This window comes from Equus caballus, chromosome 19, assembly GCF_041296265.1.
Source record: "Equus caballus isolate H_3958 breed thoroughbred chromosome 19, TB-T2T, whole genome shotgun sequence".
In the NCBI taxonomy this organism is placed as follows: Eukaryota; Metazoa; Chordata; class Mammalia; order Perissodactyla; family Equidae; genus Equus; species Equus caballus.
In genome coordinates this window covers 9899935-9926630 of record NC_091702.1, presented here as the reverse complement: position 1 = coordinate 9926630, position 26696 = coordinate 9899935, and the positions used below count along the sequence as shown (strand labels likewise).

Sequence of the window (26696 nt, the reverse complement as noted above, 5' to 3'; positions counted from 1 at the left end):
TCCTTGGATCTTTAAATTCAAATCTGTTACTTTGAAGGATGAGTTTAGATAAGCAGCAGCTTTGATCAGTTACTTACTCCTGCTCAGTTAAATGCTTAATCATATTTCTTGGCCACTTTCAAAACAGAGCAAAAGGAAAGAACAGAGAGAAAGGAAAGCCCAACCCTGAGACCCAGATTCAGGGCCAGGGTACTGTAACACTCACAGCATACGGTGGTCACAAGGAAGCAGAAAGTCTGCCAAATGGATTAGGAAACTGAAATTTTCCACAGAGCTTTGTGACACAGAGGTACAACTGTGGGTGAACATGTCTCTAATGTTCAAGAGCATATCTTACCATCACCCTCCTCATAATCACAGCCACTTGATACTAAGCACATACTACAGACCAGGTATTTTACAAACAGGGATGGCTTGGTTATCCCCACTTTTCAAATAAAGAAACTGCTAGCATAGCTAGCAAAGAACAGAGATAGGATATGAATCCAGGCCTATCTAGATAGTCTCTAAGCGCACACTCTTTCCATTTCCATGTACTTCACAATTCATGTGTGTGGGCGTGTGTGTGTATATATGTGTATATATGTGTGTGTGTATATCTTTTTTCCTCCCCACAAGGCTTGAAAGTGATAGGATACCAGGATTGCAACTCAGGTTTGCCTGACTCCTGCTACCATCACCACTAACACCGCCATCACCTCACACAGTCTTTTGACCTTTAAGATGGCTTGATAAGAAGCTAAAAGCTACAGAGGCACAACTGCCTTCTCTAACCCGTGCCCCCTTCAAGTAGCTGTGCCTATGATTTATCCGGCCTCAAAGTCCCTTTGTGAGACAGAGCTGGAGTTCTGGGTGGATCCAGGACTTACAGAATCCACCGGGTGCTTTCAGTTCAAGGGCCAATTTAAAGGGGGTGCTGGTTTCTCCAACCTTCACGACAGAAGGCACAACAGCTCCCGTCCTCTGGAGCATTTTCACAAAGCCCAGACAGACTCTCCAGAGCCTCCGTTCACTGGCACATCTTTCTGAAGAGAAATGTACCCAGCTGCTTTAATCAGATTCTAAAAGGTCTGTAACTCTTTAAAGCCATCACTATTCTGGAGGAACGGCAGGAAACACAGAATATAAGCTCCTTATTTTTAGCTGTTCCCTCTATCCTTGCTCTGCAAAGAGGGTCAGTCCCAGCCCACCAGGTTTTCCAGGATTATCAGTGGTTGAAGTTACCAACAGAGGTTTCCAGGTTGAGGGAGAAGGTGAGATTCTCACAAGCACTCCGCCCAAAACCGGTTTTAGGCTGTCGCAGCTGTACTGAAAACCCGACACTGACAATCGAAGAGACTCTGCTCCTTTTCTTCCTGGTATCACCCCTGCCTAAAAACTAGTTCCATAAAATGAAAGCTTCAAATGTATCCTTTCCTTTTTCTATTATTTACTCATAGATGCTTGAAGGATGAGCTCGTGTAAATAAATCCTACCCCTCCTGAGATATTAAATTAGATTTTACATATGTGGTTAGCATCCATTCCTATCCATAGATACTTACTTTTAATAAGCCAACATCCTAATTGGGCTAAAACATAAAAATGCATATAGACATCTGTCTGATGGACTTCTACACTCTAGTTGCCATGAGTTAAAAATATATATTCCAAGCACAGTTATTTTCTGAGAGTTTTGTTACTGCTCAGTTTGTATTCGGCTCATGGGTATTCCAATGACGCTGCGTGCTTCCCAGTGCTGGAGCAGCCTTCTTTAAGACAGGCAAAGCAGAGGATGTGGAGCTTGTACCCAAGGACCTCTGAAGGATGGATTTTCAGAATCTAAGGTCACCTTTTACCACTCTCCTTCCCTCCCCTTGTCATTTTGAAAGACATTTCCTAATTCAACTTCAATAATGAAGTAAAAATTAATTTTATTTTATCCTTTTTGGGGAGGAGTCAAAGAAATTCTATCAGGCCTTCTCATGACCACAAGGAACTGCATGGGACAGATGTCCTTTCAGCTGAAATGAACTCCCAAACCTCTAAATCTGAGATTTGTTTGCTTGTGCAGCCTCAGCTCAAGTATTCTAAGAATATTAAAGAATAAGCTCTTTTTTATCAGCTCCATTAAAAAGCAGCAAGCACAAGGAAAAAATTTTTTTGTAACTCTGAGGAGATGGATGTTAACTAAACGTACTGTGGTGATCATTTTGCAATATACTCGTATGTCAAGTCATTATGCTGTACACCTTAACTTAGACAGTGCTGTACGTCAATCATGTGTCAATAAAACTGGAAGAAAAAAAAGGCAGCAGGGAAGCTTTCATTTAAAAAGAGCCAGATTTACAGGAAATTCATGAATTAAGTCAGCCCTCTCACCCCACCCACCCTATTCTAGCATTCCCAATTCTTAGACATCTCTGATTCCCTGATAATTGTGGTCTTTTTGACATCTATGTTTTTCTTTGACTCTTTGCATTTACTAACACTTCAAAACAAAACTTTCTTCCTGGCTAAGATCATGGTCTCTCTGAAATCTGCTTTTTGGAATGAAGCCCCCTCCCCTTTCTCCCCAGTGGCCAGTCCCAGTGCCCCTTTGCCCCAGACTCCAGGGCTGACAGGAACCGAAGGGCTGCATTCACCCATTCCACACTGGAGAACCTGCTGCTTCTCTGCTCTTTTCTCATTCGAGTGTCTGCATAACTCTTTGATTTGCTAAGCTCTTACTTTACACCTGATTATCACTGTGTTCCAGACAAGACGACCAAAATAGGAAATTTTAAAAAGAAAAAGGAAGAGAGAATAGAGCCCTTCTTCCATTGACTTTCTTTGTTCTCTTGTAAGCTTATGTTATAAATAGTAAGGCCATACTTGTGTCATTAATTCTACTACTGCTTATACTATTTTTATAGTTCACACTTTTACAAAACAAGCCTAAGTTTAAAAAAGAAGGGGGGGCTAATTCCATAATTACTTGTCTTAGGATGGAAACAAATCAATTTTCACCCTTCTTGTAAACTCCCCCAACAATGCAGCACTTGAATGATGAGCATCCTTACTGTCACACAGAAGCGACATCTCGCTTGACTGGCTCAGCATGCCAAAGTGCCGGTCTCACTAATGAGTTCTGCCATCTCACTGGGAGGACAGTATGTTCCTAACTACTGGAGGCCAACACACTCTCCAGCTGTGCTGCTGAAATCACAGAAATGGCATTTTTATTAGTTTCTAATTTAAAAAAACCCTACAAGGTAACAATTTTCACACTTAGACTAGGAAGAAAGCACACATTTACCCCAAGCCAATATATATTTCTAAAATCAGCCTTATTACAAACTGCTTTTGGATACTGAGCATTTCACAGATTTTTATTTGTTTGTATTTTGTTTTTAATGTTCTCTTTGTAATCTCAGAATTAGAATCATTAAGATTTTGTCATAATGATCTGGGAAAAATACAGTTTGGGCTTGAAACAAAAAACTACTCATAAGAGTATAAAAGGAGCATCTTTACCTCAAAGATCAGCAGAAGAGACCAACCAATATTTACTCTAGACCTCCCAAGTTCATAAAACCAGGTAAACCCAGTATCACTTTAAAAATCAGGCTAAATATGGTAAATCTGATTAGAGTATAGAATGATTTCCTTAGAGATGCTAACTTCCAAAGATGGCCAAGCTAACGGTAACTGCCCTACCTTTTGGCGTCTATGGAGATGTGCCAGTGTGCTATCTAGAAGGAAAGAAGAAGTGGCACTTGGCAAAATGGAAGAAGAGCTCATTGACAATTGAGAAGGATGAGTTCAGTCTCAACCTAAAAGTATGACAGGTAATTTTAGTGAGTGTTTCAGGAAGATGGGCCTTACTTAGTAAATGAGAATGCAAATTATTTGAAAAGGTGAATTCTTCCCATATAGATTCACTCAAGGGAAAAGAATGGAGAACACAACCTTGAAGGACTCTCCCTACTTGTCCTGGCAGTTCACCTGGGCTGGGAAGTAGTCCCATAACGTAGAAGGGTTATCACCAGAAAAATCAATCTTCCACAAAGAGGCAAAAGCAAACTCTGCCTCATTCCAGATATAATTACTTTCAGCTGTGGGAAAATGTTAATTCTGCTTTTCAGTTCAAAAAATCCAATAGGATACTCATTCTTAGTGTTGGGTTAATTGTATCTTATCTGAACTCTATTTTTTTTAATTGATTTTTTTTTTTGAGGCAACAGTGGTTGATAGCATTATATAAATTTCAGGTGTCTATTATTATATTTGACTTCTGTATAGACTACATTGTGTTCCCCACCAATAATCTAGTTTCCATTTGTCACTGTGCACATGTGCCCCTTTATCTCTTTCGCCCTCCTCCCACCCCCTCTGATAATCACCAATCTGTTCTCCACATCTACGTTTGTGTCTGTTTTGAGCGAAATCATACAGTATATGCCTTTCTCTGTCTGACTTGTTTTGCTTAGCATAATGCCCTCAAGGTCCATCCATGTTGTTGCAAATGGCAAGATGTCATCTTTTTTGATGACCGAGTAGTATTCCACTGTATTATACACATCTTCTTTATCCACTCATCCAATGATGGGCACTTAAGTTGTTTCCAAGTCTTGAAGAATTAAACCCAAAGAATAACTCAGAATTTCACATTGTAGAGGTAATAACCAAGTTAGTCTCTTAAACTAAAATCTTTTTCTCTTTGGCATTCAGTTGTACATTTACATAAAATGAGAGTAAAGGTGAGACTTTCCACTGAACACTTACTGTAAATATGGAAGCAGTATAAAACAGGAGCGGAAGAGGGGTCTCCTTTTTATTTCTCTCCTGAAGAATGAATTGTGGAGGATGTAGTGGTTGTTCCACATCATAAATCGGACCTCTTTCAGACCCCGAGAGTTGGCTTCTTCAATCAATCGAATAACAGACTATGCAGTAGAAAATAGAAGATAGAGGGGGGAAAAAAAAGCAAGTTAAAAAAAAACAAGTCAAGAAACAATCACTATTAAATACGCAAAATGTTAATGTAACTAAAAGCAAAAATAATTAACCTTGCTGTTAACTTCAGAAGAGTTCCAATAAAGTACAGTGAGTCAAATTAATTCCCTTTATACATAAAATTTTTTTTGGCGGGGGGGGGGGCAAAGATACAGACTAGAAAGATGCTCCCTGTTCAGAAGAGCACAGATTTCTACCTCATGAAACATGTGAGGCCCAAGGAACTACTCTATCCTATTTTGAGGCCTTAACAATGTCCTAGAGATTTTTCTGTTTATATTGAAGGGGGTTTTCAAAAGAGGATTAGAGATGGTAGGGTATACAGTTGAAATAAACCAATTAAGTACCAAACCTAAGAAACCTCTCAGAGGAAAAACATTGGGACAGTCCAAGTATCCTGAGAATACATTTTAAACAGCCTCTTATTCTCTTTGGAAGGTATCAGACACTAGTGATTACTTTAAAAAGTCAGAAATTTTAATTCAATATTGTGTTTTATAGCAATTAACATTATTAGGTCATTTTCTTTTGCTATTGCCTTAAAAGAAAACCTAAGGTAGATAAGTCAGTTTTCCCTTTTTGTAACGATGGAAATGAATTTAATCAAATTGAAGAAGTCAGATGTTTGGAAATGTGAAATCAATCGCTAAAGTCCATTTCAGGGTGTTTAAACTTGACTCAGAATTCTCATTCAGAGGCAAAATAAACCATCATCATTTTAAAACCTTACTTTTTGATTGATGGGCTTCTTCTTACCATCTCGAGTAAGGATGCATGTGCACATATGACAGAATTTTAAATGACTGATGTGCCTCACCACAGCTCAAGAAACATTTTCAAGTATTCTTCCAGGGGCTTAAGAGCGACTGTTTCCCACTAGACTTCTGAAATGCTAAGTGTAACACGTGATCCAACCAACATAAGTCCAGGAGCTAGATACAGTCAAAAGTTACACCAGTGCTTACCTCATTAAAATTACTCAAGGAGGCACTGAGTCTGAGTACTGACCCCTATAAATACTTGGTCTCTTTAGTATAAGATACTGGGGAAAGCATTTTATCTCTCTGATAATAGTGGTATTCTATTTATGGATTCCAGGAGATTAATGTAAAGAAATATATTTTCAGAAAAATCAAGAAAGGTGTTATTTATATCAACGAGACTCAATTTTATATCCATAAGCTCCTTGATTTGTGGTTCTGTCTAGTCATTGTTGGAAAGGGAGAATAAAATAACAGTGAAAGATAAAAAAAATTTAAAGGTACTTTTTGGAAAAAGAACCTGTGTAAATACCTCAGGATACTCTCTCCATCCAAAGTGATCCCTACAGAAGAATTTCCAGGCTGTGTGGTAAACAGAGTTGACATTGCTAGAGGGTGGTGTGGACAGCCTTCGTAGTTGGTCAAATTCAGTTGTTTCATATAAGTTCATGGCATTCAAATCTGCCCAAAATTCTTGTCCTCTAAAAAGACCCAAGAAAAAACAAACTGTTAATATTAACACATTCAATTTTTAAAATGTGTCTGATTTGAAGAAAAGGACATTACTGGTTGTTTCCGCATTTCCTACATGACTTTTCTTAACATGACCAAAATTTCCAGGCCCTGGAGTTATGTTAGGATTGATTCTATCCCATGGCATCACTGGCCTAAACCAATCAACACAATTCCACCCTCCCCACCACAGTGGGATGAGCTAAACACTGGTGAGTCAGTCTTAGGATGATGAAGGTGATATAGAAAGCAGACAGAGAAAGGAAACTTCTCTTTAAGCTTGTCTTTTTTTCAGAGCCATCAGTTTACCTAAGCCAATACAGGAATACACAGTATTGGCTGATCAAAGACAGGAAAAAAAGAAAACAAGGGAAAAATAAAATGAACCTAGATGAGGCCAGTACTGCTAATCTACCCAACATCAATATTATCTTTTATCCTGTGGGTGGAAAAATTTGGCAAAACATGAAGAGAAAAATAGTTTGGATTATTATCAAGTTTAGCTAGAATATTTGTGTCATTTTGTCCTCTAGTCTGCTGCTGCTGAATCAGCACTTTATAAACATCTCAGTTATTGGGGGAAAAATCCCACTACATGAATCAGAATCATTTAAGAAATTAATTTATAAAGGGTAGTCCAATTGAAATATTTGTATTTCTTTTTTAATGGAACTTCATCTAGTGTTTGAAACATTTCAAACATTATTTTAAGTAACTGACAAAATTTTTTATTGTACTCTTCCCTCTTTTTCTGTATGTTTCAAAATTAGCAGAGTGACTAGGTTTCCAAATATATTCCTTCATACTTTCCACTACAGACTCCTATATGGATGTCCATAACACACAGGATACTCCAGATCCAGAGGCACTTAGAACGACTGGTTGACGTGAAATTCAGGTGTTTGGACAAATATTTCAAATAATTAACTTATTGCCTTCCTGTAAATTAGGATTTTGAAAAGGATATTACTTTGGCTCATGGGTTTTATTGGTTAGTGCAACACTTTACAAACTCTGCTCTTGGAACACTTGTTTCAAAGACTATTAATAGGTATTCTATGCAAAAAAGCATTCTGTGGTCAAATGTTTGAAAAAACTTGGTTACATAAAGTTAAACAATTTACTTATGGCAGCCACTCCTTAGTCCCTTTAATATGCTAAGGTAGATATTTAAATACCATGATCAGGGCTATAAAGTATCCTTCCAAATCTCTGACAGTGCTCTCCCTTTTCCCCATGAATACGTATTAACATCTCTCAATAAACACCCCTGGCAAATGTCAGGGAAAGAAAATCTATCTCTCACCCTCCAGCCCAAAGTTCATAATTTGCAAATCAGGTTCCATCTGAAAAAATTCAAGTCAAATACCCAACTGACAGTGCCACAAAGCACATAACTTGTAAAAAGCAGTATGTTCCTTCAGAAATTCCTACAGAGCTTCCAAAAACTCTAATTTCTTGCTTAGAAAGAGTACTAACTAATAGGATGTGGTCTTAAAAGGAATATACAATTTTAATGAAGTGTGAAATGGGAATAAGACAATAAAATGTAGCTCAAAAACCACATTTGGACACTGCTTTAAAATGATTTATGATAAATAGTATTATTTAACCCAAAAGGAAAAAAATGTTTCTGAGAAATTCTTAAAGAAAAAAAGAAAACACTGAAAACTGGAACTCCTATACCTAAATTAAACTCCACATCAAGTTGCTTTAAACAATTTCCACTTAATTTTAGGAAAATCTGATGTTATCATTGACCGGAGAGATACTAACCTCTTTTTCCCCCTTAAGATCATTTTCAATTTCTAAACAGATTTTCCCCCTTTATTTCCCAGTAGCTGTTTCCAAATGAGTTAACAAATCCTCAGTATTTTAAGGAGTTCTCAGAACAGCAGTCATTATGTTAACAAGCATTATAATATAAACAGCCAATGTTTTTTGCTGTTAAAATATCAGATTTTATTCTGGACGTCACTCTAGCAATTTCTGTTTAAGCCTGATTATTAAAACTTTATAGATAATGATTTGCATGAGAAAGACATCTAAAACTGCAGCCTTTGCCACATTCTCCACGCATTTCAGTCCTTTGGGCATTATGAAATTTCTGTAACAAATCCTAATTTACTACAATCAACTGTTCTTTGGATTGATGTATCAAAGTACTGTTTTAGCTCTATTTGATTTTCAATATGCTTTTCTAGACTTGACAGAGACAAAACAACAAATGTGAAAAACATTAAATTATCTTTTTATAAGATTAATTTTACCACCTGCTCTTCCTTAAACAGGGAATGCTTAAAAAATCCAAGGCCAAGGTTTTTTTCTCCTCAATCTGCATCAGTATAAAATGCATGCAATATGATGCCAAATGTTCAACACCCACCACTCTTCTTTATCAAACCATTGTTTCCTACTATCAGAAAGCAGTTACAAGCCATGTATGTGTGACAATGGTGATGGTGGGCTGTATTAGGCAGTACACCAAGAATTAAACAGATGTAGTCCCTGGCTTCCAGGGGCTTCGAGAGAGAAGTAACTAACAAAACATAAGACCAAAGAAGCAGTACATCTGCCAACCTAAACTCATCAGTGGCACGCACATTTAGGGAATGAGAGGACAAAGAAGAGTCATGCAGCATTATGGGAGAGGAGGTGGTTACTGACATCCAGGAATGGACAAAGGTCAGGAAAAGTAAGTGGCTTTCCTCTATCAATCCAAGAGAGCTTTCTGTAAGAGAAAGAATTTTAGGAGCAGTTTAAATAATAAGAAATATTACAAGTAAAGGGCTGTGTGGAAGAACAAGAAAAAAAGAGTTCTTCAAGCACTTTGCTTCTTGGAAGAAGGGTGGGGACATGGAGGAACAGGAGCAGAGCAGATAGTTGGAAAAGGAAACCTTCTAAAGAGGGGTACAACGTAAGAGACAAGGAAATGTGAACCAGGGTATAACAGGCAATGTGAGAGATGTCAGGCCATGAGCTGAGGAGGTAAGCCCAGGGTCTCAGAGCCTTAACTAAGGGTAGGAATTTAGAGTATTGAACAGATGGTGATAAAGGGTCAAAGTAGTAAATACAGGCTATGTGAAAACTGAGCAACAGAGACAGTGCTAGAGACTCGGGGGGAGGGCTTTGTAAAAGCAGGGCGCAACGATCCTGGTAGATGAGGACCCTACCTGGCCCAAGGGCATCCCTACCGAGGGATGGCCAGAAAAGTAAGAGTGTAAGACATAGCCACTGTGCAGTAGGATTTAGATTTGGCTAAATGTATCACATTGCTAAATCAATCAGTATTGAATTACTCAATAAATAACCCTATCATGATGAATCAGGAGAAAAAAATTTTGTAAACAGATTACTGATTTTTGCTATAAAGGGAAGAATGAACATGAACTGATGAAATATTCACAATTCTGTTTCACATGCTTCACCAACAAGCACAGCACCACACATACCAATAAAAGAATCTAGATACAAAACTAATTTAAAATTCTGAAAAGGACACCCAGTCTCATAATTTAGATGCTTTATAACAATTGTTCTCTTCCTACTCAACAAATATCTTGCCATACCAATAAAGCCAACATTTTCCAACATATATTATCAATGCATAGAACACCAACACCCACACTAAGTCAGAAAGTATGCACCACATACCATCATTTCTTCTATTATATTTCAGATACTAAAAAGAAAGTAAAAAGGGCCTATGATATAAATGATAGACAGAGCTGTAACGAAAACCAAAACCATTAAAGAAATAGTTGCTGAAAAACAGAAATTAGAACATTATCTCTTTGTTAAATAAATGGTTCTTGGGATTATGCATTTGGGAGCTCAGTAAAGAGTGTAACCATTTCAGGCAATCTATTTATAAATTGTTTGAAACCAAGAAAGAAATGACAATTAAAACAAAAATCTTAAGTCAACACATTGATTAGGCACTGGCTATGTGTTGGGGATAAGAAGATGAAAAAGATAAAATGTGAGAGTCAGTGGGGAGAGAAAGACCAGCAAACCCTGTGGTACAGTGTGAGATGTGGCACAAAGGTGGTCTGGGAACAATTCAGAGGCAAAGGGCCTACCTCTGCTGGGAAAGGGGTCAGGAAAGGTGGTCAAGGGAAGTGTCCCAGAGTGGATGAAATGAGAACTAAGTCTGGCCAGGCAGACAGTGGGGGTCAGGACACTACACGCAGAGTGACTGACATGAGTAGAAGCTAACTAAGCAAGGCACGAGAGATCCAAGAGCGTGCAGCACATGCAGTTCATGTGGGAGGTCAGAGTATAAGTGTGTGTGAGGGGGATGATAAGAGATAAGACTGGACTGGATAGGCTGGCTGGGGCTAGATAATGAGTTTTGTATACTGGGTTAAGAGGTTAAGATTTGATTCTGTGGGCAGTAGGAATCACTGGTGGATTTTCAACAAGGCTGAGACTTGCCTCTTCTAAAAGTCACTGCAATAGTAGTGGTATGCACTGATTTGTTTATTTTTGGTAGGGGAAGGTGGGGGAAGGGAAGGGGAGAGACAGGCACTTATTTGCTAAATATTTATTAGCATGTTTATTTATTATTAACATTTCTTATTCTATGCTTAGCGATCGACAGCTATTAGAACTGCACAAAACAAATGATGATAGAGAACTAAGGAGGCAACAGTAGGATGATCTGAAAGGTATTTAAGAGTTAGTATCTAACTGCAAGGAGGATGATTACATGTGGGGCTGAAGGGAGTGGAAGAGTACAGGATGTGTCCCATGTTTCTGATCTGGGTGACCGGACTAATAGTAACCCATTAAATGAGACAGGAGTTGCAGGAGACGGAACACATTTAAGTGGGAAGATGATGCAAATAAAATACAGAACTCGGACTCAGCAAAAGTCAATTAAGTATAAAGTTTTCTGGACCCTAATCTGTATAGTTTTAACCAGATGGGCTAGACTTCGGAACCTTGGCTTCCTGCCTGTAAGAGTTAACTAGTTTCTACAAGGATAAACCTGTGACCTCAAACTAATTAACACAAACCCTAATCAGATGGACTAACTAGACACTTAATAGGTCCTCTTATTTTATTACTATGATGTAAAGTGAAAATGTCTCCTAAACGGAGGGTCATAACGATAGAAGGATAAAGATCAAATGCAGTACGAAGAGTATTTAGGCTCTTCTGCTACAGACTTGAGACAGGCATGACAGATGGGGTGTGTTTGCTGCTGCTAAAGAAATTTCACAGGCGCACAAAATATAGCTGGCTTTTGATACCTGGCTTTGATGTTTCCAGAACTCATTTAGCAATGCTGGAATATCTGGCAGCTTATACACTGCTTCAAATATGTTACAAGGTGATGAGAATCAAAGCCATGGCATATACAACACCAACATATTTTGTGAAAGCAGTGTAGTTATTAGACTTCAGAGGACTATGTACTCTAACTTTCTGTTTGAGAAGCATAGTAACTGTCATTTATTCTGCTACTAATTAAGATTTTTGCTAACATTGACTCAAATGGCACAGAGCTATTGGGGCAATAAAAATTATCTATAAATGCTCACAGACAAAGCAACATCTTTCAATATTTACCAGAGGTTAAAATTCTATACTTCTACAGTATGCCATTGGGTCTCGGTAACAACAGGATTTTCACCCTTTGTATCCAGAAGTAGCTGCAGACACAGACAAACCTACAAATCAAAATTTGGAGTTTACATTATTATGCATATGGCCCTCAGTAGTTAGGGCAGGCTAACAATCAAATGCTGACTCTCAATTAAATCTGCCCCCCTCTGAGGAGACCCTGACCTAATCAAGGCAGGGCTGCTGAGGCTTAGATCATTCTCTAATTAACATCAAACAGATCATGGATTTATCTTATGGTTCTAAATACCTCAAAAGATTTTTGGGAACGTAATATTCCCCACTTTAGGATACAATGAGTTTCTGGGGACCAACTCTTACAAAAATGATCATCATAAGGCAAAATTCTGACCGTGTGTGCCACTCCCTTGGTCCCTCCTGAGACATCTTGGAAACAGGTGAATGAAAAGGTAGGGAGTTAGTGAGTAGATGCTGTCTGGAATCAGATTTATCTGTGTGCTAAACACCATGTCTGATTTACAAATTGTTAAGACATCTAATCTTGAGGCTGTCCTGGTGACCGAGTGCTTAAGTTCATGCGCTGCGCTTTGGCAGCCCGGGGTTCGCTGGTTCAGGTCCTGGGTGCAACCTATGTATGCACCACTCGTTAAGCTATGCTGAGGCGGCATCCCACAGAGAGGAACTGGAATGACTTGTAACTAGGATATACCACTATCTACTGGGGCTTTGGGGGGAGAAAAAAAAAGAGGAAGATTGGCAACAGATGTTAACTCAGGGCCAGTCTCTCCTCATCAAAAAACAAACAAACAAAAAGACATCTAATCTATGGTCTTAAAGTCCAGAGGTCTAGAAGTGAATATAGTGAAATGAAAATAAGAGGCTAAGAGATAGGAGAATAAAGGAAAGTAGGTAGGTTTCCTAAGTGAAAGGATACCCTGTTTTTAAGCTTTTGTAATTCTATATTCTCCAAAAGCATGTGGGGAACTAAACAAGTACATAACACAGTTTATTCTCAAAAAACTGTGTACTAAGATATGGCCATTTGAATACCTCTAAATGTTTCCTAAACCCCTAAAAAATAATATCACAGATTGAAGTCCCCTACCCCATGCAACCACTAAAAGCAAACTGCAATATCCACTTGAGGAAAAAAATCTAAAATACTGTTATGTGGGGCTTTTCTTATGTTTTTATTACAAAGCTACCAGAAGACATCAGAAATGTCATACAGGCTTAAGTTTTATTCAAGTTCAGTCACATGTCCTGAGGCTCCTAGCAGGTAATGTAAGTGAGACATACTTCTCAACAAGGCCTGAAGAGGAAGTGAAACAATTTCCACAAGAACAGCTGGGACAGAAAGTCCACAACAGATTAAAAAATGTGTATCATGCCTCACACTACCTTAAATTACGCAGTTACTACTTTTTTATGAAGATGAGTAAATACCCCCTTTGTTAAGTGAAATATTTTAAAACTGAGGTTTCTATTTTAACTTAGAGTAGACAACAAAACATGTCTGCCATGTACTCAAGGCACAAATACTGATTAATTCAATTCTGTGGATATAGAATTTGACAGCATTTAAAGAGGGCCGAAATATATTTATTTATAAAACTTTTCTACATGATTATAAAATCAGTTGTATGTAAATACTAAAGTGCTTAAAAACAATTGTCTTCAAATAACCTCAAACAATTCAGAACTCATTCACACATAAATGAAATACTAATTATAGATAATTATCATAAAATATATCCTCTAATAACTCGCAGGAAGATACAATCTATTGGCTTAATGTATTTCTGGATCCACTTCTAAAATTACAAACAAGTCCTTTAAAAGGTTTTTGTTCAGAATTTTCTCAATTTAGCCTTGTCTTTTTCCCGAATTAGTACAGATAAACTAACAGATAATGAACAAATTAAAAATATACTCACTAGTGTCTTATTATGAGAACCCAGAGGTGATTAAGAAGCTCAGCACTAGAGATTTGAATGTCTACAAACTAACTATATGGACAATTCATCACTCCCTGAGAGTTTATGCAAATTTCTGAAGAAAAAAAAGACTTCCTACAGAAAACATATTAGGAGAGTTTTTTTATTGTCTAGGTTTTGTAAACTATGACTCCCAAAACTCTCAACAGGGTCTTAAGTCAGTAACTTCTCCTAGGGAGAGGGATTCTACAAAGCCAAGTTTCTCCAATAGATTCAATTTTATCAATTAAGACAGTCTAAATTATTTTTTAGTAACAAATTAATTGTATTAATTAAGCATTAATTGTAATTATTTCCACAATGCTTCTGATGTGTGCAGCATCTTGGACAATCCAAACATCAGAAAGCAAGTAAGCACAGTTCCTTCTGTTCCCCACATTCTAGCCCCACACAACGATTTCTTTTACTACCTTGGAAGGCAAACCTAGTATTTCTCCTGTGCTTATTTTTATTCTCTCAATGCCTGGAAACGAAAGAACGAAGCCAGGTGACAGTCAGAAACCAAAGGCCAACCGCAGCAGGAAATTATTTAGAGTATTCTGTGCCATTTGCCCTCTCTCACCCTGATCAGCTGCAGGAACTGTGAACATCACAGGGTGCAGGCCAGATTCAGAAAGCACAGGCACTCCTGCAAGCACAACCACCTGTGGGTCCTGCCCCTGCCCTTCTTCACTGACCATTCAGTGCTGGTAAAACTTTAGAGCAAAGAAGATCACTCAAATTCTATGGCTATATGTTAAATGAGAAAGGACAGTTTAAGAAATCTCTTAATCCAAAAAGAAAAAAAAGATTAACGTACAGTCATGTGTCACTTAACAACAGGGCTACATTCTGAGAAATGTTTTAGGCCATTTCGTCGTCCTGCTTCGTTGTGCAACATCATAGTGTGTGCTTACACAAACCTAGATGGAATAGCCTATTGCACACCTAGGCTCTATGGTACTAATCTTATGACACCACAGTCATATGTGTAGTCTGTCACTGACTGAAACGTCATTATGTGGTGCATGACTGTAATAAAGAGAAATTCTTGTAAGTGTGGTCTAAACATTTTCCAATCATCATGAGAACTGCTGTATTTCAACATAAGACTATTCACAAATCATTCCTTATGCTCAGAAGCAATAGCACCAAAACAAAGGACATCCATTTGCATAAACAATACAAATTTCATGAACTCTTTCTCAGACAACTTAGTCACAGGGGATTCTAATACACTCCTCACACAACATTTTGTGGTACACACACTCTCAAATCACTGGTTTCTGTACAATGTGAACGGGAACAGCCACTCTAGCATTCTCACTCTCATATGAGCTTACCCTTTCATTGTGATGACCATGCAAAGGTTATTTACTGGTCAAGTGGGTGTTCTCAGTAAGTAAACAGCACATAGCAGAAAAAGATCGAAGAGACAGACACATTTTGTTGTGTGGACACGGCAAATATGAATGCTTAACTAGTTAACGCCCTTCTGTGCTTATCTTAGCAACAGTAACAGGCTAGACCAGCAAAGAAAATTGGAAGTTTCACAATCATAAGTTTGTTAATATCATCAACTTCTAAAATTTGAGTTCCTGATCACAGAAATGATTATATTTAGCACAAGACTGCAATACTGTCTTTTGCACATATGAAATATAAATCTTAACAAACTATGAAGCTGAATAAGTGGAATACAGTTTACATAAAATCCCTGATTTTCAAAGATTTCAAAATGTATTTTAGAATCTACCCCTTGTAATTTCAAATTCCCCTATTAACAAGAAATCTATATTAGAAATTTGAGGCTTTCAGTTAATGTGTCAGAGGTTGAGCTGGATTAGTTTTAACACAGGGATTTTAAATAGAGGTGAGTCTGTGCAGTATAATTCCTGGACCCTAGAAAGCACTGCCATAAATAATCTATAAATATAAAAGTATTTGGTTTTGTTAAAGAAGTTCCTTCATATCTAAAATGTGGTTTGTTTGCTCCTAGAAATGGTGAACTCCAGAAGTATTTTATTCCTTTGTACAGTTTGTGTTTATAGTGTTGCAAAGTACAGTTCAACCCAAGATCTTAAGCTATTACCTAACAATTTCAAACCCAGAATGAAACAGAAAATGGTTCAACCCTCAGCACTCTGGTTTCTTCCAAAGATACAAAATCACTCATCTTCACTTGACTTTAGCTTAAGACTCCAAGATCTATTTTAAAAGAGAAACTACTGCTTTTACAAAGAGAGTTTCTTGCAAAACTTACCAGTGTCCAATCTGAACCAGTCATATAGGAAGTTGTGCCAGAATAATCAAGAATCATCTTGTAACTCAAAATATATTTTTTTCCTTTGCAAAAATGACATACACGTGTACTTAAGTTTTCCTTCCACAAAAAGGCAAATGTAACTCACAAACAGGACAGAGGTAATTATTAAAGGCTGCTAACCTAGGTTAAGAGGATCTCAGGCCCTAATTTAAATGTGATCAAAATTACTACCATCAGACAAAGGGTGCAAAATCCTTTGTCTGACGGTGGTCTCAAATCAGGGAATAAGAAAAGAGGCCATAGGAAAACAGTCACAATCTCAAATGGGTAGATTTTAGTGGCATTCCTTGAGCAGTGTCAAGGTTTTTATGGGCAACATATTGCTTTACCCTTTAGAAACAGCCCCAAACCCAATATAAAACTAAGGATCACCGACTAAGATCAGAGATGCACAGACAGAATTTATGAATTTACTTTTCCCTTTATGGTAGAACGCAAATCTGGAAACTCCAGCTTAACAAAATTGATTTACAGGGACACAGCAGAATTAATCAGTTAAAAGTTGCATTTTTTGCAAGTCCACATACACAGAATGAAGTTTTACATGATTAATGGAGTTACTATTTACTTTTTTCCTACTTATTCACAATAAAAAGTAAAAGCTTTAGAGTCAACTCAATGAGAAAATGAATACATCATGCAATTAATTTTAGGGATGGCCAGATAAACTTATAAGCTATTTCTTCCAACTGTCTAAGTTATTCATCTTTGCTTTTTGCAAGGTTTATTTTCATTACCATAAATGCATCAGGAACAGACTGACCCCAACCTGAAGCCAGGTGCCAGCTGCTTCAAAAAGTCTAATCTGCTTATTGACAAAAAACCAGAAAGGGAATAAATGATTGCTATTGATTCCCATGATAGCTCTACACAGACCCAGCAACTTCTCTGGATTAGTACAGACAGAAGCCAATTAGTTTTATTTCACATGTAAATAGCAGCATAAAGAGGTACAAAAAATAATTTACTGGATTGCTTTATCCTAAAGTACAAGACACACATTTTGAAAGTCACTTCAAACACAGTTCTTGCTTATGGATCTCTTTCTCTTAAGCAGGAATTTTTAAAATAAATTCAAACTCATCCAGCTGTGTATATTCAAGAAATACCAAAAAGTCACAAGGCATAGTAAGTTTCAGCTGTTCTCCTCTCTCCAGTGTTATCAATAACACATAATGAGTTAGTTCATACATCATCACAGCTGTGCAGGCCAGAGCTAACTTGGCTAATCCAACTCTTCCAGTAGAGTCCTTCAGGAGCTTGCTCTGCTTTAGATAATCCACCCTGCAAGTCATATAGAAAATGGTAGCATATGCTCTTTATTATCATTAATATGCAATTCTCCTTGTCTTCCTTCAGAGAGGTCCTGTGAAGTCTTCTAATGGTACTGTCCCTTGGACATTTTAAAATGAAAACAAAAAAACAAAAAGAAACTTCTGAGAGCAATTAGCAGCCAAATCACTCGAAACTAAGACTACGACAATGCTCTAGGCTTAAACCATAAGCAAGTAAAACACGCTCTTTCATCAATATGCTTTAATTCCAAAAGAAGAGAAAAAGAACACAATTAAACATCAAGTCAGGGTTTGCAACTTTCTTCTTCACCTTCCTCCTTTCAGGAAATTCAGAATTAGAAATAATCACTGGTCATATTTTCACTTACAGATTACCTCCAAAATAAAGTTTGCAGAGTGCCTCCTCTTTATGGGTGATAACTAGAAGACTACTCTGGCACACTTTAAAATGAATGTAATGTGAAAACCAATGATGATCTTAGTTGCTAAAGGGAGATTTGCACATCCTCCACAATCCCAATTATCCAAAACAGGATTCCACACAGTTAGTGAGGCTCTTTTAAAACTGCTTAGTCCTGCCATTTAGCGTCATTTTCTACAAAGGAAAAGTGCCTAAACTGTCAGAGACTGTGTTTTCTTAATCGAAAACACAACATTCGATGTTGTTTTCTTAACTGCGTATTTGGAATTTGGAAATTCTCCAAGCCCATCCCGTGTGCAAAAGAAGCCTTGGCATCTAAATATGGGAAGTTCAGACATACAACTGGTTTCCAGCTGATGCTGGCAATAAACATCTGCAGATGTACAAAAGCAGAGTGAGAAAGCAAAGTGGGAATATATCATAATTTGGGGTGAAGGCAAAACTAGAAAAGAAAAATTAAAATGATTTCACTATAAAATGAACCAAATAAGCACTTATTATTCTTGAAATCCTCTTTTATAAATGTTTTTCCAATATCTTAGCATCTTGACTGGAGAGTTGGAAGGGATCAGTGAACTTATCTAGCTCAACTTCCTTTCCAAGTTCATTCTTGAGAATAAATTGAACACTGCACATCTAATTTGGATTAACTTAAATATTATATCCAATATACTTGCAAAACAAAGAATTTTATCTGCAGAGTTTGAAACTATGAACTTGTGTCTCTGCTAGAGACCCAGAACTATGAACTTTCCTTAAGTTCCATACAATGAAGTATTATGGATACAGTACATAATAATGATTTACTAAGTCATAAAAACTGCTGAAAACAAGTAGAATAAACAACTGCCATTCATTTTTCCTGAAATCTAAAGACTACTGGGTCCCAGTTGGACATATACACAGCTGAACACACACTTCCTGGTTATGTGCAATCTGCACAGATAGACCAGCTTTACAAGCCTGACCACAGAGATTAATAGCTTTAGCCAAATAATGTGGTAACCATGTGAACCTGGGCTGCTCCAGCTTGTTTGTGAATCTCTCAGCAAGGCTCAACATGCCGTTATCTGCATCTTGTTGCCAGGAAACACAACATCGCTTTGGAATACAAGGAAAACCAGGTTGCAATGACCACAGGTCGACTTCCCAAAAGCCTAATTTTTGATGCTTAGCTATCTACAATCTTACAACATTTCTTACTGTTTTCCATGGAGAACTTCATTTTACTAGCAATTAACAGTGAGTACTTTTTGCTATTTTTTTCAGGGCAGGACCACTTACTACCATTAACAATGTAGCAGCAGCAAAGTAATTATAATAATTCACTCATACTTTTCCTCTCAAGTGTCAAACATTAGTTTACTTCACTAAAACTGATTTGAAAATCAAGCACTCACTGCAACTACTTTATAACTGATTCAACAATACTTGCTCATGGGCTTATTATCTATGTGTTCTTCAGCAAAGCAATTTTACCAAAGGGCAAAATACCCAATATGCTGCTGACCTAAGAGTGCCTGGATTCTCTAAGACCAAAATACCTGTCTTGCCTTGCTCATGGTAACAGAATGTAATGTGTTGGACAGTAACCCTGCTACTTTCTTCCTAACAATTCAAACAGAGAAATTTAATGTACCAAGATGCTGAAATACTCAGCCGACTACAAATTTGCTTCCTAAGAGCGAAGGGGGAGGCCACTGTTCTGCACAGTTTTGCAATCTGGAGATGGAAGGATTACAGTGCCTTTAAGAGTATATAAAATTAATTATCCTTGACACACCAATTAGAATTGCTAGCTCATGGGCAATAAGGATTTTGGACAATACCTTATTAAAAAGATTTTTAAGATAAAATAGAAAATATTTTTTTCTCTTCCAATGCTGGCTTAAAAAAAAAAGTTAAAAGTAGCTTTATTACAGGATCTAAGAATTTTGCTACCCAAGCAAGACAGAATCTTGAATGCATTATATTATCAAGATAGTACATTTATGATCAGGAAAACTACATTCTTGATATAATCTTATTTTTATGCCAAAAGGTCTTCTATACAAAAACGCCATTAAATTTGAGCCTTATGTTGTTTCTCATCTTGTTCCATATGTTTCTTTTGAAACACAAGATGCAAAGGTCTAGTCTGTATGACTGCTAGGTTGCTAAAGACACACAGAGCTGTGTACTATATAACTGAAATATTGAAATATTAAAAGAAAACCACTTACCTAATACTAAATGTGAGCAAGAGAAGTTTAAAAAAAAAAACGCCCAGGTTTCTGCAATGGCAACAATGCTCTGGCACTATGCTAAAACACAAGAGTTAACATCAAGACTAACAGAATTAGACAACTTGGAAATGGTTTATTGCGAGCATTTGCTTGCTGACTCTCCAGACACTTGGCTAGTATAACCCAACTTATCTGTGAACAAAGATGACTCTCAAGAAAGTTTTTCTCCTAGACTTCTGGGTTAGGATACCCTGAGTGTTCTTCCTCCCTATGGGTCAGGCTTCTCAGTACTACATCAGGATCTGTGAAGCTGTCAGGTTGCCCTCATGGTCTCCCAAATCGGGTAGCATGAATAAACGTGCTCTTCTACCCTCATAGAATTTTAATCCTTACTCTTGGTCATACATAAACAACTATTAACATCACACATTTTAACCCCCTCTATACTACAGGACAAACAACTTATAAATATAAAGATTAATGCTTATTATACAGCCATTTTTGCACTAGCAACTTCACGTGGCAACTATCATTTTGTTCTTCATTTTTAAGTTCAATTAACCAATGAGAAGTGGAAATTTCAGTTCTCTATCAGTGAATACTGCTTGGACATCCATACTAAAAGAAGTGACTTATATGTCTTGCATATAAAAACACGATAACTGTTTTTTACATAAATCATAAATAAACATACTCATTAACATAAATCTTCCCTTCACTCATTGTTAAAAGACTCTTTCAAGTTTAAAGAAATACCCTAAATTGCGGAACAATTTATTTTACCTGTAAGATAAATAGAATAATAAACTGAATGGTAAAAAATTTAAAAAAAAGAAATTTAAAAAAATTTTTAAAAATCTTTAAAAAAAGATTTAACATGTTTGGGCAGGATTCAGAAGTTTGGGAGGAACTTCTGAATCATTCACAGAAAAACTGTAGCATTCAAAATGAAAAGAGGGCCACAAAAATCTCTAAACAATACTATTTTCCCTGAAAAACAGCAGCTACTCAAAATGCAAAACTTTATAAACTTAAGATACATTTGATATTCATTATTTATAAGATTCACCATGGATTTTCTTTGAAAAGCTCTCTTGTATGATTAAAATAGTATCTGATTCACAACATTCAATGTATATGCAACTTCTCAGTCACACAAATATTGCACAGAGTGACATGTGAATTGTTCAAATCATAAAACCTTCATTGTCTGGTTAGGTAAATAGCCTGCATTCAACCACCATGAAAAATTAGGATAGCATACAGCCAAAAGAATAACAGTGAAAAAAAGAATAAACCAGTTAGGTTACTACTGAAAGAAACCACCCTACGAAGCTTTTAGCCTCTTTACCCTCTCCACAGGATTTAACAACAGCTTTAAAGTAGTTATAAATACATACCCGTACTTCAGTCTCATTCTATCGTTCTCTGGGTTACAGTAAAATCTCTCCAAGTGCTCCTGGGAATCATTGGAAACACTCTGCCACTTCTGAGTAGTTGTCCTCTTGATCTGCCAATGATATGGCAAGACTGTGTGGTGCTTCAAACAATCTCTGCCATAAATACAAGTGCCTTGCAAAAACTCCATGCAAATTTCAACTCCATTCTCTTGGTGAGTATGGTACTGTAGCTGGTTCACCAGCTCAAACACAAGGTCAAGGGAAGCCTCCTCACTTTTGTCCTGAAAGAGCTCGGTACTCAACTTATCACTGGTGTCCAAAATGTACTGGATTGTAAAACTGTTGTCTTGGAAAACCCCTGGAACGTAATCCATGACTTTGTCTATGCAGTCAGGACTAGCAGGAACATCACTTGAAACTGGGTGCAAAAGGTCAGTCTGGAAGTGCCCTGCTGTAGTATCTGCCACAGTCCTACTGATGGTTTCTGGGGGAAAGCTGTGATCTTGAATTGGAACCACTTGTTCTGGAGCATCAGTGGAAGGATGGGCTTCTGGTATTTGGCCCCCAACACTTGTCCTATCAGGAATCAGGACAGACATATTGTTTTCTGCTGGTGGACACGATGGATTGATTTCCAGGGCTTTTTTCACCATAGGTTCATGTAAGCTGCTCTCATCTGCACTCTGGTTTCTAGATCTAAAAACCCCATCAAGTGAGCCAGATTCTAGCAAAGTGTTTAATATTGGCCTCAAAGATCTCAGGGTTCCAGTTCCCAATCTCTTCTGATCTTTTTTCTTAAAACAAGTCTTCAACGGAGTGATCTTCTCAGAGAGTCTCACTTGGCATGAAAAGTCATCAGGAGGAGAGGGAGGCTGCACTACACAGTCTGGCTCAGGTTCGGTGGTTTCCATTTCCATGATGTGGATTAGCTCCAATTGCTCCTCAGAGTCTAAAAATCCTACCAGGAAAGGAGAGAAGATGATCATTTACAAGCTGACAACAACCGGATCCCATTCACTCATCAAAATGTTTTGTTCTAGTCTGTGACTAAGTCTCTGAAATCACTCCTCTTACATATCTTCATGGGTCAATTTTAAATTTTATTGAGAAATCAAGGCTTCAAAGCAGCCAAGGCTCTTCAAAAGCCCACAGCAGGTAAGGATAAAAGAGAAATAGTATCTTCCAATAAGCTCTTGATATTTACTTGTGGACTATTATAATGTACAATGATTTGTAATTCTGCTGGGGTAAGACTTTTTACTGGAAGTCTAGTGTGGGTAGGGGGCGTGAGGCAGAAATAAGTGCATCTAACTGATGACAGCAGGGAAACCACATCTCCACTGCTTTGTGGTTCTCTTCATAGTTGTTTATGCATCATCTACCTCATGAAGTGACAAAAACTTTTTTTGTAAAAAAAAATAAGTTCATCAAATGAAGGATAAACTTCAAAGTTAAATAGTGAGCAAATTTGGAGTGTGAGGATATACTCAGGAAGCAGGGGCTCTCAAGTTATATGGGACAAAGTCAGCAGCCTGTTGAAGCATTTCTATATTCAGCAAGTTCCAGCATATTCCCCAAGGATGTTAAGGGTCTACTTCTGCAATCTCCAACATTACCATTACTGGAGGAGGAACACAAGGGCTTATTTATCGACAGAAGCTCCATCAGCAACAACCGCTGAACACTGTTTTAGAAACCACACACACCTTCATAATACAGAAAGGGCCTCCTTGTCCCTGTCTTCAGAATAGTTATATACACTTTTTTAAAAGGGCAAATGGAGGCATATTATAGAAAAATAACATGAATATAAAACACACACCAAACTTCACATTCCTAATGAACTACTGAAAGAGACTAAAAAAGTCGTTTTTTCAAAGAATCAGGCCTCTTGAAAAAAACTGAAACAAAGTAAAAAGCAAAGTGTGTAAAATGACAAATGGTGTCTCCTCCACAATCTAGCATTCATTAACTAATTCTGAAAATATTTACTGAGCATGGTGCCAGGTAGAAAAGGGGTGATGATGAGCAATTAATCCTCTTCTTTCTTGTCCAACAGACGGAAAGAAATCTTTGATGCAAGAGCTCATGACTTCATCAAGCATGCATCCCAAGTGCGAGCACAGTGCCTAGCACAATGCACACAGTGGGTGCTCCAGGATAATGTTTGGCTGAATTATTGAAGAAACGGCACCTATTAAATGCCTAGATGTTAGCCGTTGTGGGTCAACAGTAACAACAAAATGATAAAATTGAGTCCCCAGAAAAGTATTAAAGATCTAATTGAAGAGATTCGTCTATGTACGTGTGTAAAAGATGCATAAGGATCGAACTCAGAAAAATAAAATAAAAAGCAGTACAGAACGAAGCGCTGGTGTGCACGGTAAACACAAAAGGAAGAGGCAGGAAAAGGAGAGTTCAGCGTGCGCTGGCAGCGTTAGGGAAAGCTCCGCGAAGAAGGAGGAACTTGACATAAGACATAAATCAACTGGAAAGCAGCCAAGCCAGGCGTTATTATGCATCATTCGGCGCTCTCGCCTCAAGGCACAATTGGCACAGACTGTGGTATTCCCTCCCCACACCGAACCGGCCTGTGCCTTCCCTCACGCACGCACACGCACGCACACTACCCATTCCTGTCACACCCAATCAAGGCGAAACACACGAACCAATTCCATTCGTACGTGTGCACACACACTACGACTCTCCCGCACTGCCCTCTGCCACACTCGGAAATAAAGCTGAGGAAGAGGCAGAGCACGGGGGAGTGGCTGAGGGGAAGTCACTGGAACCCAGTTCCCCAATTCGTTTGCATAACACAAAAATAAAGACTGCAAGGACGCTTCCTCCGGCCCGGCTGGGGCGGCCGCCGCGCACCCCGCGAGGCCCGGCTCCTCGGCACTCCGGCTCCGGCCCCGGCCGGACACCGCCCGCCCCAAACGGGGGCTCCGCGGCCGGCCGCCCCGGCGCCGAGCCCGGGTCCGAGCGACGCCCCCTGCCGGCCCTGCGCGCCCCGGCGCCCCCCGCCGCAGACCCTCGCCCGCCGCCCCCCGCGTCTCCCGCTGACCTCCGCCCCGACCTTCCCGGGGGTGGCCCGCCCAGCCGGCCGGGCGCGCGGGGCCGCGGCGGCGGCGGCGGGAGGGGAAGACGCGCCCGCCGAAGTTCCCTGACGGCAGCCCGCAAACTTCGGGCGCGGGGTCCGGCGGCGCGGAGGGGAGCCGAGGGCGGCGCGCCTGCACCCTAGTGCGGCGCTCCGAGCGCTACACCTGCCGGAGGCCCCGGGCGCTGAGGGCTGAGGCGGAGCAGTTCCCCCGGCCCGGACGCGGCCACGCCGACTCGGCGCCTCAGCCCCCGACGCGGAGAGCCGGCGGCCAGGCCGCCCCTCCGCGCCACCTTCCCACCCGGCCCCCGTCGGCCCCCCGAGCCCCTACCTGAGCGGGCAGCCCGAGGGGACGGACCCCGGGAGCGGTCGCGCACGGTCGGCTCGCGGCGGCGTTCGCGGGGCCGGTGCTGAGGTAACTCGGCGTCTAGGGGTCGCAGGCCGGGGACGCGGCGAGCAGCGCCTGGGCCATCCCGCCACCGCGAGCGCAGAAAGCCGCGGCTGCAGTCCCAACCCAGCTCGCTCGCCTGTCACCCCGAGCTCTGCTTTAAAGTGGCTTCCGGTCGCCTCCTCTCGGCAGCCCGTCGCGGGGGCGGAGCCTGGGCGCGGGGGTGGGGCGAGCGCGGGAAGCGGGCCCGCCCCGTGCGCGTGCGCGCTGGCTCGCTCGCGAGGAGCGGCGGGGAGGGTGCGGAGGCCGCGTTCCGGAGCGCGCGGAGAGGCAGGGCGGTGCGCGCCGCGGGGGGCGGGCTCCACCTGCCTGCCGACAGAGGGAGGGCCGCCGAGGGAGGATGTGAAACGGGAAGACCCGCTTCTGCGCCGGCGACTTGCCTTGTTTGCCTCCTCACAGACGACTCCTGCCCCTGACGCCGCCGCACCCGAGAGGCGGCGAACGGCTGCTCCCGCCGCTGCGGCCAGACGGGGTCGCCCGCCCCGCACCGGCCGGGCCGCCTGCCCGACGGGGTCGCCGGCGATCCTGTTTCACGGGAAACGTGCGCGGCGTGGCGGAAGGGACTCCTCGCTCTGGGCTTTGGGCGATAAAAGCGCGTGTACGTGTGTGTTAAAGCCCACAGACAGCGTAGCGACTTCTTGATTCATTCGGCAAATACTGTGGAGCGCTGTGGCGTGCCAGGCTGTGCCAGGCTTAGACGACAGCCCTGATCAGCGCCGACACCGCACCTGTCCTCGGGGAGCATGCAGGACACCGCTACTCACCTCTAAAAAACACACCGCATGTGAATTTGCCGTATTTTCTGGACTGTAAAATGCTTTGTATGCTAAGTCCATATATCGAATAGCTTTTCAGTGGTGGAGGAAGAAACTACCTTAAAGTCATATAATCACCATATATGCGGGGAAAGGTCCTGGTCAAAATCAAAGAAAGTTAGTAACAGCTGGCAGAGAGAGAAGGGAACACAGCTTGCAAAGAGATGGCCTCTGCCTGTGGCCTGAAATCTAAACTGACTTAATTCCATAATTTGGAGCCTTTATGGGTTGAAGTGCTAACTATGACCTTAACAGACATGGAAGCCTGTAAAAATAGCAGCTAAGAGGTGGTAGTCATAGATACTATGGTTCTAAGCCTTTCTTAAACTCTTCTAAAGCAGACTGGGTGACCCATCAGCAAAAACAGATTAAGGTAGCACCTCCGCAGCAGATTTATTTCAGATTGCATCAAGGCAGGGCCGTTAAACTAAGGTGGGAATGATATGGACAGAATTCAGAGGCTAATAGGTAAAAGACAAGAATTTTCAGGCTTAAAAACCCTTTTGAGAGAAGATCTTGGTCTGGTGCCTACTCATACATGGAATTGCCTAGAAGTAAGTATCTAGTTTAAATCTACCATTTTGCTGTTCGCTTTCTATTTGTCTCATCCGTTTCATGTTCTGTTCTTT

At 40.0% G+C, this 26696-nt stretch overlaps 1 protein-coding gene across 1 annotated transcript in view; it reads right to left on the bottom strand.

Annotated features, from left to right (window-relative positions):
- TIPARP (TCDD inducible poly(ADP-ribose) polymerase) overlaps positions 1–25741 on the bottom strand; it is a 29746-nt gene extending 4005 nt beyond the window's left edge. Inside the window, exons 1-4 of the mRNA XM_023623182.2 lie at positions 25136–25741; positions 21705–22662; positions 6270–6438; positions 4746–4906 (exon numbers count right to left, since the gene is read on the bottom strand). Coding sequence (XP_023478950.1) covers positions 4746–4906; positions 6270–6438; positions 21705–22621 — 1247 coding nt within the window. The 5' untranslated portion in view covers positions 22622–22662; positions 25136–25741. The remainder of the gene's footprint in view (positions 1–4745; positions 4907–6269; positions 6439–21704; positions 22663–25135) is intronic.
- Positions 25742–26696: the final 955 nt, after the last annotated feature.